This window comes from Hippocampus bargibanti, linkage group LG14, assembly GCF_051943395.1.
Source record: "Hippocampus bargibanti isolate YZ-2025 linkage group LG14, ASM5194339v1, whole genome shotgun sequence".
In the NCBI taxonomy this organism is placed as follows: Eukaryota; Metazoa; Chordata; class Actinopteri; order Syngnathiformes; family Syngnathidae; genus Hippocampus; species Hippocampus bargibanti.
Genome location: NC_142747.1, coordinates 948,909 through 965,030, shown reverse-complemented (window position 1 = coordinate 965,030; position 16,122 = coordinate 948,909). Strand labels below are relative to the sequence as shown.

General features: G+C 41.6%; 1 protein-coding gene across 1 annotated transcript in view; it reads right to left on the bottom strand.

Moving 5' to 3' along the window:
- The window catches only part of LOC148887969 (mucin-5AC-like), a 29,571-nt gene that overhangs the window by 2,218 nt on the left and 11,231 nt on the right, over positions 1-16,122 (bottom strand). The window contains exons 11-17 of the mRNA XM_089014301.1: positions 15,222-15,331; positions 10,502-10,673; positions 9,571-9,671; positions 9,309-9,477; positions 4,692-4,925; positions 3,773-3,873; positions 3,511-3,679 (exon numbers count right to left, since the gene is read on the bottom strand). Of these exons, the coding sequence (XP_088870427.1) occupies positions 3,511-3,679; positions 3,773-3,873; positions 4,692-4,925; positions 9,309-9,477; positions 9,571-9,671; positions 10,502-10,673; positions 15,222-15,331 (1,056 nt within the window). The remainder of the gene's footprint in view (positions 1-3,510; positions 3,680-3,772; positions 3,874-4,691; positions 4,926-9,308; positions 9,478-9,570; positions 9,672-10,501; positions 10,674-15,221; positions 15,332-16,122) is intronic.

Genomic DNA, 16,122 nt, shown 5'->3' with positions numbered 1-16,122 from the left:
CTGTATCACTGTGTGGTACGGCGCCTGCACCGTGTCCTGCCGTAAGACTCTGCAGCGCATCGTGAGGACAGCTGAGAAGATCATCGGTGTCTCCCTCCCCCCCCCCTTCAGGACATTTACAACACCCCCCTCACCCGCAGAGCCATCAGGATCGCTGGAGATCCCACGCACCCCTCCCACAGCCTCTTCAGCCTGCTGCCATCGGGTAGGAGACTGCGGAGTCTCCGAGCCAAGACCAGCAGGCTCAAGGACAGTTTCTGCCACCAGGCAGTCCGGAGACTCAACTCCCTCCCAGCCCTGCCCAGCCTGTCCCTTCCCACTGCCACACTCACCGAACTCTGAGTACACGCTACATGCTGTACGATCATCCTGAACTCTATTTTTTTGTTCTTTCTCATTTTTTTTCTGCAAGACCTCACTTCAACCCTTTCTTGTTGTTTGTTTTTGCAATTACGACATTACGTCACTTTATACACGTCACTACCTCACTTTACATACGTCACTGCCTCACTTTCCAGACGACACTACCTCACTTTACATACAGAAATTACAAGTATTGTCTGTTGTCAATTGTATGTCTTTTAGCCACGTTATAAGTGCCTTGCATGTCTTGCACGCCGGGTCCGAGAGGACATTAATTTCATTTGTGCTGTATGTCATGCATATTAGCACGTTTGACTTTGACTTTGAAAAAAAATATGCTAATCTGCATGACATACAGGACAGATGAAATGACCGTCCTCTCGGACCCAGCGTGCAAGGCAGTAGAAGGCAGGTCGAAGTCATTTGAAGTGATTCTCCAAATTATGGACAATTTGTCCGCAAGAGTCGGTTGTCCTTTAAGGGAGGGTACACCCCTATTCAAAATGGCCGCATTCAACACAAATATGACCACAATGGCAGTCCGCTTGATTTATTTGCGGTCTCTTGATCTGAAAATCTAACTGCGGGTTTTTTGGAGGTGCTTAAACACAATCATGGCTTTTCCGTTGATTCTAAAGAGGTGGAAATTGAACAACTCAAATCAACCAAATTGTGTACATTTTGTAAAAACCTGATCATGAGCCTGATAGAATGATTGCGCAAAAGTCACTTTTGAACAAATTTGAACCACAAGTATTCCAATTGTCGTGATTTGAAGGATTTAATAGACTCAGAATCATCTGAGCCCGAGGGGGAAAAATACGTTTTCGGTCCGTTACAAACAATGTTGTATTAGCTATCCATTAGCTGGCTAGCTAGCTGTTAGCTGTCTCGCTGGCTGGCTGTTAGCTGGCCAGCTGTTGGCTATCTAGCTATCTATTTGCTATTTATTTATTAGCTATCCATTAGCTAGCTAGCTAGCTGTTAGCTGTCTCGCTGGCTGGCTGTTAGCTGGCTATCTGGCTATCTATTTGCTATTTATTTATTAGCTATCCATTATCTAGCTGGCTAGCTGTTAGCTGTCTCGCTGGCTGGCTGTTAGCTGGCCAGCTGTTGGCTATCTGGCTATCTGCTATTTATTTATTAGCTATCCATTAGCTAGCTGGCTAGCTGTTAGCTGGCCAGCTGTTGGCTATCTGGCTATCTATTTGCTATTTATTTATTAGCTATCCATTAGCTAGCTGGCTAGCTGTTAGCTGTCTCGCTGGCTGGCTGTTAGCTGGCTATCTGGCTATCTATTTGCTATTTATTTATTAGCTATCCATTAGCTAGCTATCTAGCTATTAGCTGTCTAGCTGGCTGGCTGTAAGCTGTCTAGCTGGCTGGCTGTTATCTATCTGGCTATCTATTACCTATTTATTAGCTATCCATTAGCTAGCTAGCTAGCTAACTTTCTATCTTTTTCAGTTACTTCGGGGTTGAGTGAACGCTGGCGCATGTGGCTGCCGCTGCTCACCCACAGAAAAACGTTATCCTGTGACTGTAAAGTGACCTTGAGAGTTTTGAAAGGCGATTAGAAATGAAATGTATTATTATTATTATTATTATTTTGAAACTCTGTTGTACTCAATTTCAGCAATCAACTATACAGCAGATCATTTGATGTTAATTGGTGCATTAAAAAAAGACATCCAAAGTACATACAGTATACCATATTTTCTGCACTGTGGGGCGTACAAAAAAAATAGATCTAATTTCATTCATTATTCTTGCCTTTAGTCTTGAAAAGTAGTCATTTGTCCATTTTTAGTACGTTCGATATGTAATATGTGGATGGGCGAAAACACTCTAATGACTTCCCCATATTCATCATGGCCTGAGAGAGGAAACCGTAACTACAATGTGGTCCGCGGCAAGAAATGACTGACACCCTTGCCCTATTGATTGTTTTCCCTGTTTCCGTTCAATGCCATTTAGTGGTGTGAATTCGGTTCTCTCCGACATAAATGGACATTCCCAATACACTTCGAAACAGACACCTATGTTGCGGGACAATACCAAAAGCAGAGTTAACGACTGATTAACCGAAAGAAGGACGTAAGCAAGACTTCTCTGAATATTTATCATAATAATAGTAAAAATACATTTCATTTATGAGCACCTTTCAAAACTCTCCAGGACACCTTTTCTGCGGGTGAGCAGCGGCAGCCACACGCGCCAGCATTCACTCAACCCGGAAGTAACATAAAGTAAAAAAAAAAAAAAAAACGGAAAAAAACTTCATAATTACTGCAAAAAGTTTGATTTGCTTGCATGTTGTTTCTTTTTTTTTATCAAGTCATCATAACTTTTTAATTTCATTAATTGTTTTGTAATGTCATTTATATTTATTTTTCATGTCTGTGTTTGTGACCATGTTGTCATTTTTCCAGCTGTGGTGATTGTGAAAGGTCTCTATAAATAAAGCTGTACTGTATTGTATTTACTTTAACTTAGGGGTGTCAAACATACAGCCCGCGGGGTCCGGAACCGGCCCCCGAGGAGGTTTGACCAGGCCAGCAGGATAATTTAAAAGTGTAAGAAAAAAAATGCAAAAACGACATGGAATTGATATTTTTAATGCGGTGCGATTCAAGAATTGTTCACTGGAGGGCAGAGTGGTAGTGTTTCGGTCAACGTAGAAGAAAACTGCAGTCTTTTTTTCCACCGCGGTTTCAACACCCTCATTAGCCAAAATGTCATTATCTAACCAGAAAAGTAGATGAGTGTAGAATTTTCAATGAAAAATGAACCGTGTCATATTTTTTTTAACAGAGATGCCTGGGAAACATTTGTGCTTAGTGTGTTTTCAACAAGTTTCGGTATTGAAGGAATGATATTTGGTTATTTATCGCATGTATGGTATAATTATAATGGTCCCGCCCACATGACATCTACCGAGGCCAAATGCGGCTCACGATGTGAAATGAGTTTGACACCCCTGATCTAGTAGATCAACCGCAGCCACTCTTCTACCTCCCATTCTCAGCACCATATCACTATTCCTTAAAATAATTTTCAAATAGGTCATTCGATGAACGTATGCCTCAATCCATAAGTTGCTTTTCGTTCAGAAAATAAAGTGATTGTTTTTAACCGGGAACTTACATGTAGGGTTTCTGCCCAGTGTGAGAAAAAGGAAAATTGTCATAAGCAGTGACAACTTGAATGTCAACAGGGTATTCGCAGATATGATTCGTTGGCCTCAGGTGAGATAAGAGCTCATAGTCTCCCGTTCCACGTGGGTTGTCGTGGTTAAACCATGGAGTGTAGCACACTGGTTTGTGGACATTCAATGAACAATTTTGTTTCAATCATATTAGAAAGTGACATATGGCTGCATCTCTAGTATTCTCTACTATTCACTTACCATCTGGATAGCAAAATGTAAGAGGACACTTGAAGCGCACTTCGTAATCACAACACATCTGATCCGAATTTTTACAGATGAAACCTGTTTCTGCGTCAGCTCTGAAAATACAATAAGAGGTCACTTTGTGGACGAAGCTTTGTTTTTGTTTTAATTCAGTAAAACACCATAGTAAAATAAACTCTATGTTTGTGAGTTAATGTTCTTATAATAATAATAATAATAATACATTTCATTTATAAGCGCCTTTCGAAACTGTCAAGGTCACTGGATGTGTTTTTCTGTGGATGAGCAGCGGCAGCCACAGGCGCCAGCGTTCACTCAACCCGGAATAACAAATAGATCGAAAGCTGGCTAGCCAGCTAATACATAGCTAATCGATAGCTAACCAGATAGCCAGCTGACCAATAGTTAGCTAGCCAGATTGCTAACAGATAGACAGCTAATATATAGCAAATAGCTAGCTAGCCAGGTAGCCAGCTAGTTAGATAGCTCGATAGCTAGTTAGATAGCCAGCTAGTTAATGAACGAATGTTTGCAAGTTGGGGAGCGTCTGTATTGCAAATAATGAGAATTTGATCATTCAGAGAGGATGTGATTGCCCGTTGTCTTAAACATCCATTGTCACTTTTTTTTACTTCCTCATACAGACAATTTTGGCTGAGTCAGCAAAGGCGTGTCGCAATCGGGGATTGCTCGGCAGCCATCTTCTCATGTAACTCTTGAACATGCAACATTTGGGTTTAAATTCACTTTCAATGTATTTTTCTGTTCTTTGACAATGCTAATTGTTTGCATTTAGCATCACCTGCCGCACTACAACCATTTTCACAGAGGGCCACATCGGCAAAATGGCTGCCTTCAAAGAGACTCCCAAAACAATATACATGAGGCCTATGTTGTGTATTTATGTACTCACATATAAATAATATCGGCTGTTGAATCCACACTTGCTCCAGATGTTGTCCGGGCCTCGATGGAAGTTGGCATATGGCACATTTCCGATGGGAACATTTCCCAAATTTTTGAAATCTCTTCAAAGTCTCCTTCGTTGTCAGGGGTGTCCACATTAAACCACGCAGTCCAACATTCTGAACCCACGTCCAAGAAGAAGGAGAAGACTGGTTGGTGTGGTGGAAATATATCGACACGTCTACAATATTTTCCGCATCACAAAGCCCACTGAAAAGCATTCAACTTTCTGAAAAGGCAACAATGCATCTGATCTGATCACCTGCACCTTTTGTATGGATAAATATTCAGATTTCTTGGATGTCATTTTAAATGTTCTGTAAAGCGCTTTGGAAGAGTGGCAGTGCTTATAAAAGCTACATATCAATAAAATCTGTAATTGTGTTGTATTCTCTTTCGTTTAACTCTATCTGCGGGATGCATAGCACAACTGCGCCCATTTTGTAACTTCTACTCTATGCGTCTTGTAACGTTTATTAATGCAGAGTTTTAAAATAGGCCATTCATTCAAGAGTTGACTGAATGTGGAGTAGAATCAGCAACTCTTTAAAATCATTGACAATATTTTTCAAGAAGCGATGCAATTATTTGGAATATCGGGACATCAGGCATTTTTGTTGTTGCGTTTTTTTTAAACCTCAGTGTGAATCCGTTATTGTTAATAATAATAACACATTATATTTCAAGCGCCTTTCAAAGACTTTGCTAAGAGAATGGAAATGGCTATTGTGAATACTTTCTTTCAGAAGAGACAGGAACATAGGGTGACCTATAAGAGTGGAGGCAGAAGTACACAGGTAGACTACATTTTGTGTCAACGGCGCCATCTAGAGGAAATCAGTGACTGCAAAGTAGTGGTTGGTGAGAGTGTAGCCAGACAGCATAGGTTGCTGGTGTGTAGGATGACGCTGGCAGTGAGGAAGAGGAAGAAACCAAAGGCTGAAGTGAGGACAAAATGGTGGAAGTTGAAAAAGGAAGAGTGTTGCATGACATTTAGGAAGGAGGTAAGACAAGCACTGGGTGGGCAAGAGGTCCTTCCAGATGACTGGCAAACTACAGCGAACAGAATCAGAGACACAGGTCGGAAAGTACTTGGTGTATCGAGAGGAAGTAAGGTAGATAAGGAGACTTGGTGGTGGAATGGGGAGGTGCAGGAGTGTATACAGAGAAAGAAGTTAGCAAAGAAGAAGTGGGACACTGAGAGGACGGACGAGAGTAGACAGCAGTACAAGGAGATGCAGCGCACGGTTAAAGTAAAGGTGATTAAGGATAGAGATGGCAATGTATTAACAGGTGCACGTAGTGTGATGGCAAGATGGAAGGAGTACTTTGAAGAATTGATGAATGAGGAAAATGAGAAGAAACAAAGAGTAGAAGACGTGACTGTTGTGGACCAAGACATACCAAACATTAGCAAGGATGAAGTGAGGTGGGTGCTGAAGAGGATGAAGGGGGGAAAGGCACTCGGGCCTGATGATTTACCAATCGAGGTATGGAAGTGTCTTGGAGAGGTGGCGGTGGTGTTCCCGACTGGGTTATTCAACAAGATCTTAGATGGTGAACAGATGCCTGAAGAATGGAGACGAAGTGTTGTCGTGCCCATTTTTAAGAACAAAGGAGATGTAGGAGTTGTACTAGCCACAGAGGAATAAAGTTGATGAGCCATACAAAGAAACTCTGGGAAAGAGTAGTTGAAGCAAGACTAAGAGCAGAAGTGAACATTTGTGAGCAGCAGTATGGATTCATGCCAAAAAAAAGAGTATGACAGATGCAGTGTATGCTATAAGAATGCTGATCGAGAAGTACAGACAGAAGGAATTGCATTGTGTCTTTGTAGATCTGGAGAAAGCGTACGACAGGGTGCCCAGAGAAAAGCTGTGGCATTGCATGAGGAGGTCTGGATACATGATACTGGATACTATAAGACAGTTGTGAGGTGCGCTGTCGAGTCCGCTTGATTTATTTGCGGTCTCTTGATCTGAAAATCTAACTGCGGGTTTTTTGGAGGTGCTTAAACACAATCATGGCTTTTCCGTTGATTCCAAAGAGGTGGAAATTGAACAACTCAAATCAACCAAATTGTGTACATTTTGTAAAAACCTGATCATGAGCCTGATAGAATGATTGCGCAAAAGTCACTTTTGAACAAATTTGAACCACAAGTATTCCAATTGTCGTGATTTGAAGGATTTAATAGACTCAGAATCATCTGAGCCCGAGGGGGAAAAATACGTTTTCGGTCCGTTACAAACAATGTTGTATTAGCTATCCATTAGCTGGCTAGCTAGCTGTTAGCTGTCTCGCTGGCTGGCTGTTAGCTGGCCAGCTGTTGGCTATCTAGCTATCTATTTGCTATTTATTTATTAGCTATCCATTAGCTAGCTAGCTAGCTGTTAGCTGTCTCGCTGGCTGGCTGTTAGCTGGCTATCTGGCTATCTATTTGCTATTTATTTATTAGCTATCCATTATCTAGCTGGCTAGCTGTTAGCTGTCTCGCTGGCTGGCTGTTAGCTGGCCAGCTGTTGGCTATCTGGCTATCTGCTATTTATTTATTAGCTATCCATTAGCTAGCTGGCTAGCTGTTAGCTGGCCAGCTGTTGGCTATCTGGCTATCTATTTGCTATTTATTTATTAGCTATCCATTAGCTAGCTGGCTAGCTGTTAGCTGTCTCGCTGGCTGGCTGTTAGCTGGCTATCTGGCTATCTATTTGCTATTTATTTATTAGCTATCCATTAGCTAGCTATCTAGCTATTAGCTGTCTAGCTGGCTGGCTGTAAGCTGTCTAGCTGGCTGGCTGTTATCTATCTGGCTATCTATTACCTATTTATTAGCTATCCATTAGCTAGCTAGCTAGCTAACTTTCTATCTTTTTCAGTTACTTCGGGGTTGAGTGAACGCTGGCGCATGTGGCTGCCGCTGCTCACCCACAGAAAAACGTTATCCTGTGACTGTAAAGTGACCTTGAGAGTTTTGAAAGGCGATTAGAAATGAAATGTATTATTATTATTATTTTGAAACTCTGTTGTACTCAATTTCAGCAATCAACTATACAGCAGATCATTTGATCATTTGATGTTAGTTGGTGCATTAAAAAAAGACATCCAAAGTACATACAGTAACCATATTTTCTGCACTGTGGGGCGTACAAAAAAAAAATAGATCTAATTTCATTCATTATTCTTGCCTTTAGTCTTGAAAAGTAGTCATTTGTCCATTTTTAGTACGTTCGATATGTAATATGTGGATGGGCGAAAACACTCTAATGACTTCCCCATATTCATCATGGCCTGAGAGAGGAAACCGTAACTACAATGTGGTCTGCGGCAAGAAATGACTGACACCCTTGCCCTATTGATTGTTTTCCCTGTTTCCTTTCAATGCCATTTAGTGGTGTGAATTCGGTTCTCTCCGACATAAATGGACATTCCCAATACACTTCGAAACAGACACCTATGTTGCGGGACAATACCAAAAGCAGAGTTAACGACTGACTAACCGAAAGAAGGACGTAAGCAAGGCTTCTCTGAATATTTATCATAATAATAGTAGAAATACATTTCATTTATGAGCACCTTTCAAAACTCTCCAGGACACTTTTTCTGCGGGTGAGCAGCGGCAGTCACACGCGCCAGCATTCACTCAACCCGGAAGTAACATAAAGTAAAAAAAAAAAAAAAACGGAAAAAAACTTCATAATTACTGCAAAAAGTTTGATTTGCTTGCATGTTGTTTCTTTTTTTTTATCAAGTCATCATAACTTTTTAATTTCATTAATTGTTTTGTAATGTCATTTATATTTATTTTTCATGTCTGTGTTTGTGACCATGTTGTCATTGTTCCAGCTGTGGTGATTGTGAAAGGTCTCTATAAATAAAGCTGTACTGTATTGTATTTACTTTAACTTAGGGGTGTCAAACATACAGCCCGCGGGGTCCGGAACCGGCCCCCGAGGAGGTTTGACCAGGCCAGCAGGATAATTTAAAAGTGTAAGAAAAAAAATGCAAAAACGACATGGAATTGATATTTTTAATGCGGTGCGATTCAAGAATTGTTCACTGGAGGGCAGAGTGGTAGTGTTTCGGTCAACGTAGAAGAAAACTGCAGTCTTTTTTTCCACCGCGGTTTCAACACCCTCATTAGCCAAAATGTCATTATCTAACCAGAAAAGTAGATGAGTGTAGAATTTTCAATGAAAAATGAACTGTGTCATATTTTTTTTTTACAGAGATGCCTGGGAAACATTTGTGCTTAGTGTGTTTTCAACAAGTTTCGGTATTGAAGGAATGATATTTGGTTATTTATCGCATGTATGGTATAATTATAATGGTCCCGCCCACATGACATCTACCGAGGCCAAATGCGGCTCACGATGTGAAATGAGTTTGACACCCCTGATCTAGTAGATCAACCGCAGCCACTCTTCTACCTCCCATTCTCAGCACCATATCACTATTCCTTAAAATAATTTTCAAATAGGTCATTCGATGAACGTATGCCTCAATCCATAAGTTGCTTTTCGTTCAGAAAATAAAGTGATTGTTTTTAACCGGGAAGCCAACTTACATGTAGGGTTTCTGCCCAGTGTGAGAAAAAGGAAAATTGTCATAAGCAGTGACAACTTGAATGTCAACAGGGTATTCGCAGATATGATTCGTTGGCCTCAGGTGAGATAAGAGCTCATAGTCTCCCGTTCCACGTGGGTTGTCGTGGTTAAACCATGGAGTGTAGCACACTGGTTTGTGGACATTCAATGAACAATTTTGTTTCAATCATATTAGAAAGTGAAATATGGCTGCATCTCTAGTATTCTCTACTATTCACTTACCATCTGGATAGCAAAATGTAAGAGGACACTTGAAGCGCACTTCGTAATCACAACACATCTGATCCGAATTTTTACAGATGAAACCTGTTTCTGCATCAGCTCTGAAAATACAATAAGAGGTCACTTTGTGGACGAAGCTTTGTTTTTGTTTTAATTCAGTAAGACACCATAGTAAAATAAACTCTATGTTTGTGAGTTAATGTTCTTATAATAATAATAATAATAATACATTTCATTTATAAGCGCCTTTCGAAACTGTCAAGGTCACTTGACAGTCACTGGATGTGTTTTTCTGTGGATGAGCAGCGGCAGCCACAGGCGCCAGCGTTCACTCAACCCGGAATAACTTAAATAGATCGAAAGCTGGCTAGCCAGCTAATACATAGCTAATCGATAGCTAACCAGATAGCCAGCGACCAATAGTTAGCTAGCCAGATTGCTAACAGATAGACAGCTAATATATAGCAAATAGCTAGCTAGCCAGGTAGCCAGCTAGTTAGATAGCTCGATAGCTAGTTAGATAGCCAGCTAGTTAATGAACGAATGTTTGTAAGTTGGGGAGCGTCTGTATTGCAAATAATGAGAATTTGATCATTCAGAGAGGATGTGATTGCCCGTTGTCTTAAACATCCATTGTCACTTTTTTTTACTTCCTCATACAGACAATTTTGGCTGAGTCAGCAAAGGCGTGTCGCAATCGGGGATTGCTCGGCAGCCATCTTCTCATGTAACTCTTGAACATGCAACATTTGGGTTTAAATTCACTTTCAATGTATTTTTCTGTTCTTTGACAATGCTAATTGTTTGCATTTAGCATCACCTGCCGCACTACAACCATTTTCACAGAGGGCCACATCGGCAAAATGGCTGCCTTCAAAGAGACTCCCAAAACAATATACATGAGGCCTATGTTGTGTATTTCTGTACTCACATATAAATAATATCGGCTGTTGAATCCACACTTGCTCCAGATGTTGTCCGGGCCTCGATGGAAGTTGGCATATGGCACATTTCCGATGGGAACATTTCCCAAATTTTTGAAATCTCTTCAAAGTCTCCTTCGTTGTCAGGGGTGTCCACATTAAACCACGCAGTCCAACATTCTGAACCCACGTCCAAGAAGAAGGAGAAGACTCGTTGGTGTGGTGGAAATATATCGACACGTCTACAATATTTTCCGCATCACAAAGCCCACTGAAAAGCATTCAACTTTCTGAAAAGGCAACAATGCATCTGATCTGATCACCTGCACCTTTTGTATGGATAAATATTCAGATTTCTTGGATGTCATTTTAAATGTTCTGTAAAGCGCTTTGGAAGAGTTGCAGTGCTTATAAAAGCTACATATCAATAAAATCTGTAATTGTGTTGTATTCTCTTTCGTTTAACTCTATCTGCGGGATGCATAGCACAACTGCGCCCATTTTGTAACTTCTACTCTATGCGTCTTGTAACGTTTATTAATGCAGAGTTTTAAAATAGGCCATTCATTCAAGAGTTTACTGAATGTGGAGTAGAATCAGCAACTCTTTAAAATCATTGACAATATTTTTCAAGAAGCGATGCAATTATTTGGAATATCGGGACATCAGGCATTTTTGTTGTTGCTTTTTTTTTTAAACCTCAGTGTGAATCCGTTATTGTTAATAATAATAACACATTATATTTCAAGCGCCTTTCAAAGACTTTGCTAAGAGAATGGAAATGGCTATTGTGAATACTTTCTTTCAGAAGAGACAGGAACATAGGGTGACCTATAAGAGTGGAGGCAGAAGTACACAGGTAGACTACATTTTGTGTCAACGGCGCCATTAAAGGAAATCAGTGACTGCAAAGTATTGGTTGGTCAGAGTGTAGCCAGACAGCATAGGTTGGTGGTGTGTAGGATGACGCTGGCAGTGAGGAAGAGGAAGAAACCAAAGGCTGAAATGAGGACAAAATGTTGGAAGTTGAAAAAGGAAGAGTGTTGCATGACATTTAGGAAGGAGGTAAGAGAAGCACTGGGTGGGCAAGAGGTCCTTCCAGATGACTGGCAAACTACAGCGAACATAATCAGAGACACAGGTCGGAAAGTACTTGGTGTATCGAGGGGAAGAAAGGTAGATAAGGAGACTTGGTGGTGGAATGGGGAGGTGCAGGAGTGGATACAGAGAAAGGGGTTAGCAAAGAAGAAGTGGGACACTGAGAGGACGGACGAGAGTAGACAGCAGTACAAGGAGATGCAGCGCACGGTTAAAGTAAAGGTGGCAAAGGCCAAACAAGGGGCTTATGATGACTTGTATGCTCGGCTGGACAGCAAGGAAGGTGAGACTGATCTTTACAGGCTGACGAGACAGAGAGACAAAGATGGTAAGGACCTGCAGCAGGTTCGGGTGATTAAGGATAGAGATTGCAATGTATTAACAGGTGCCAGTAGTGTGATGGCAAGATGGAAAGACTACTTTGAAGAATTGATGAATGAGGAAAATGAGAAGGAACAAAGTGTAGAAGACGTGACTGTTGTGGACCAAGACGTAGCAAACATTAGCAAGGATGAAGTGAGGAGGGCGCTGAAGAGGATGAAGGGGGGAAAGGCACTCGGGCCAGATGATTTACCAATCGAGGTATGGAAGTGTCTTGGAGAGGTGGCGGTGGTGTTCATGACTGGGTTATTCAACAAGATCTTAGATGGTGAACAGATGCCTGAAGAATGGAGACGAAGTGTACTTGTGCCCATTTTTAAGAACAAAGGACACGTGCAGAGTTGTACTAACTACAGAGGAATAAAGTTGATGAGCCATACAATAAAACTCTGGGAAAGAGTAGTTGAAGCAAGACTAAGAGCAGAAGTGAATATTTGTGAGCAGCAGTATGGCTTCATGCCAAAAAAAGAGTATGACAGATGCAGTGTATGCTATAAGAATGCTGATCGAGAAGTACAGACAGAAGGAATTGCATTGTGTCTTTGTAGATCTGGAGAAAGCGTACGACAGGGTGCCCAGAGAAGAGCTGTGGCATTGCATGAGGAGGTCTGGATACATGATACTGGATACTATAAGACAGTTGTGAGGTGTGCTGTCGGTATGACAGAAGAATTCAAGGTGGAGGTGGGACTCCACCAGGGGTCAGCTCTGAGCCCCTTCTTGTTTGCTATGGTGATGGACAGGCTGACTAGACGATGTTAGACAAGAATCTCCTTGGACCATGATGTTTGCAGATGACATTGTGATCTGTAGCGGGAACGGGGAACAGGTGGCGGAGAAACTGGAGATGTGGAGATATGCCCTGGAAAGGACAGGAATGAAGATCAGTCGCAGCAAGACGGAATATATGTGTGTGAATGAGAGGGATCCAAGTGCAAGAGTGATGCTACAGGGGGAAGAGATAAAGAAGGTGGAGGATTTTAAGTACTTGGGGTCAACTGTCCAGAGCAATGGAGAGTGTGGAAAAGAGGTGAAGAAGCGTGTCCAGGCAGGCTGGAGCGGCTGGAGAAAAATGTCAGGTGTGATGTGCGATAGAAGAGTTTCAGCTAGGATGAAAGGAAAAGTGTATAAAACCGTGGTCAGACCAGCCATGATGTTTGGACTGGAGACGGTGCCACTGAAGAAAAGACAGGAAGCAGAGCTGGAGGTAGCAGAGCTGAAGATGTTGAGGTTTTCTTTCGGAGTGACCAGGTTGGATAGGATCAGGAATGAGTACATTAGAGGGACAACTCATATTAGAGGCTTTGGAGAGAAAGTCAGAGAGTCCAGACTGAGATGGTTTGGACATGTCCAGAGGAGAGAGAGTGACTATATCGGGAGAAGGATGCTGAGTCTTGAACTGTCAGGCAGGAGACCGAGAGGAAGACCGAAGAGGAGGTTTATGGATGTGGTCAAAGAGGACATGAAGGTAGATAGTGTGAGAGGATGCACAAAACCATGATAGATGGTGGACATTGATTCACTATGGCAACCCCTAAGGGGGAAAAAACCGAAAGGAAAAGAAGAAGAGGGGTAGTCTCGCAGTCGAGAAATTTACATTTCACAGCAGCAAAGTGATGAAAGGAATGAAAGTAGTCATGTGGTGATAGGATGAGGTTCTGGTGAAAGGGAAGAAGGTAGAAGAGAGGCGTCGGGTTTGCTGGAGAGATAGAGCTGGGTGTCATCCGCAAAGCAATGAAATTGTATACCAAATTTATGGAGTCTACTGCTAAGGGGAAGAAGGTAGGTGATAAAGAGGAGGGGTCCCAAGACAGAGCCTTGGGCCATACCAGAAGATACAGGAGAGGACTGTGAAGTGAAGGAGTTAAAGGACAACCGACGTCTCCGGACAAGTTTTGTCCATGTTTTGTAAAATTGCTTCAAATGACTTCTACTGAGCGTATTTATGAAATATTCTACTACATATAGCTATATTTTACGTTTTAAGACTTGCGCTGAATATTCCGGGAGTCTTGTTTTTGAGTTGGTGACGAGTCCTCACCCTACGTCACTGAAGGAACGCCCCTGACCGAAAAAAGGACACATTGTAGCAGTCCTTCCATCAAGTCAATGCATTTTGCTGTACTTGTTTGGTCTTAAAACTTTGTGTTGCACCAAAAAGAGGCAGAAGAGGGCGACAAAGCTCCGTGTAAGGAATTAATCAGCCTGGATGAGGAACAAGAAAGCATATTCTCCGAATCTGAAGCCATTGTTTTGATTCTCCAGCCAGGCAAGACGTCTTGGGGTGACACCACGAAGAAGGGGGCGGGACTTTCTGAAACTGGCCACTTCCGGGTTCATTTTTTTGCAGATTTTGGACACTTTAAGTCATTTTTATTGGTGTTTTGCATTTGACTAAAAATATAATACTGCGTGTTTTGGGTATTTTAGATGCTATTAAACGTTTTTCTGATGTCAGTTAGGAAACAAAAAAGTGCTGTCGGTTGTCCTTTCATTTGGATGAACTGAGAGCGGCCAGAGAGATAGGAGTGAAACCAGCGTAGGGGCGTGTCAGTGATCCCGATGGAGAAAACTCTGTCAAGGAGGATGGGATGAGAAATGGTGTCAAAAGCTGCAGTGAGGTCAAGAAGGACGAGGATGGCGAGTAAGCCGACGTCAGCTGCCAAAAGAAGATTGTTAGATCGTCATGGGTTTCAGGTGATATTTTACATTAAATAAATGCAGATTCTGCTGTGTATATGGGAGTTGCATGGATATCGCATAGCTACTTCTGATCATTGGATACATTTCTATCCGAAATGTTTTGATCCATCATGAAGGACTCTCCAAAAATGATTGAAGACTGTAAGCCTATTGTGTTGAGTCGTCAATTCATGGGCTCAAGTAAAATTATTTTCAAACAAAAGCTCGTTTGTAGAAAAAGAAACAAAGACAGAAAGAAATATGGTTCACTTTGAGATAGTTAGCAACACAAAAGCAGTCACAAAAAAATAAACATTGTTCCGGTTCTGCTAAATATACAATGAGCTACTGAATGAAATGTAAACTGAAGAAATGCTGTTTACAAGATTGAAGTAATCATCCAACGTGTCTGTTAAAACTATATTCCACATCCACTTCTTTCTAAATCACATTGAGGTGGTCAAGGAGTAGACACCTAATTTAAGAATACCAGATGATCTAGAGAGTGAGTGTTTCTCCGTTCGCTTTGACTTTAATTTAAGAAAGGAACAATTTAATCATGTTTACCTGGTGCTTTGCAGAAATCAAGGGGACACTTGAAACGAACCCGATAATCTGAGCAAATGCCATCCTTCTGGTCGTAGTTTTCACAGATGAATCCTGTCTCCGCATCGGCTCTGTTGGGAAACAGTATTGAGGCATTCTCATCTCTTGGACTGTTGCTTCAGCTCGACAGCAATCTGCATGAATACATTTGGCTCCAATGCTTCACTCTACATGTGTATCGTTGTTTTTTTAATACATGCTCTTCTTAACAAATGCGTCATACCTTAGATTTAAAGGACAACCAACACCATTTTTTTGTTTCCTAACTGACATCAGAAAAACGTTTTATAGCATCTAAAATACCCAAAGCACGCAGGCTGATATTTTTAGTCAAATGAAAAACACCAATCAGAATGACTAAAAGTGTCCCAAAACTACTTCAAAATGACCTCAGAAAGGTTCCGTTTCAGAAGGTGCCGCCCCCTTGTTCGTGGCGTCTTGCCTTGCTCAAGAATCAAAAGATTCAGATTCAGATAATGATGCTTTCTTGTTACTAATCCAGTTATGAATACGATTCAAATAGTTCTGAAGAGGAAAGCATAAATGTTTGCAATCGATTCAAGGACTCATTCCGTGTCATTTTGAGGCATCTGGACTGCAATGTAGCGTCCCAGAAAATGCACAAGATGGCGCCCAAGCTCCGTTGGAAATGGGCCGATTTGTCTGCTGGGAATTTGTGTCAGCTAGTATCAAATAGTAGTCTTGGTGCAACACACAACGATTCACCATCGCGTTATTGATGTGTTTTTCTTCTAATTTCGCCATCAACACGAATCAATGCGAAGTGTTCAGACCAAACAAAGTACCCAAAATCCATTGCTTTCTTGGTCAGTGACGATACCTACCATGACGTCACGGTAGT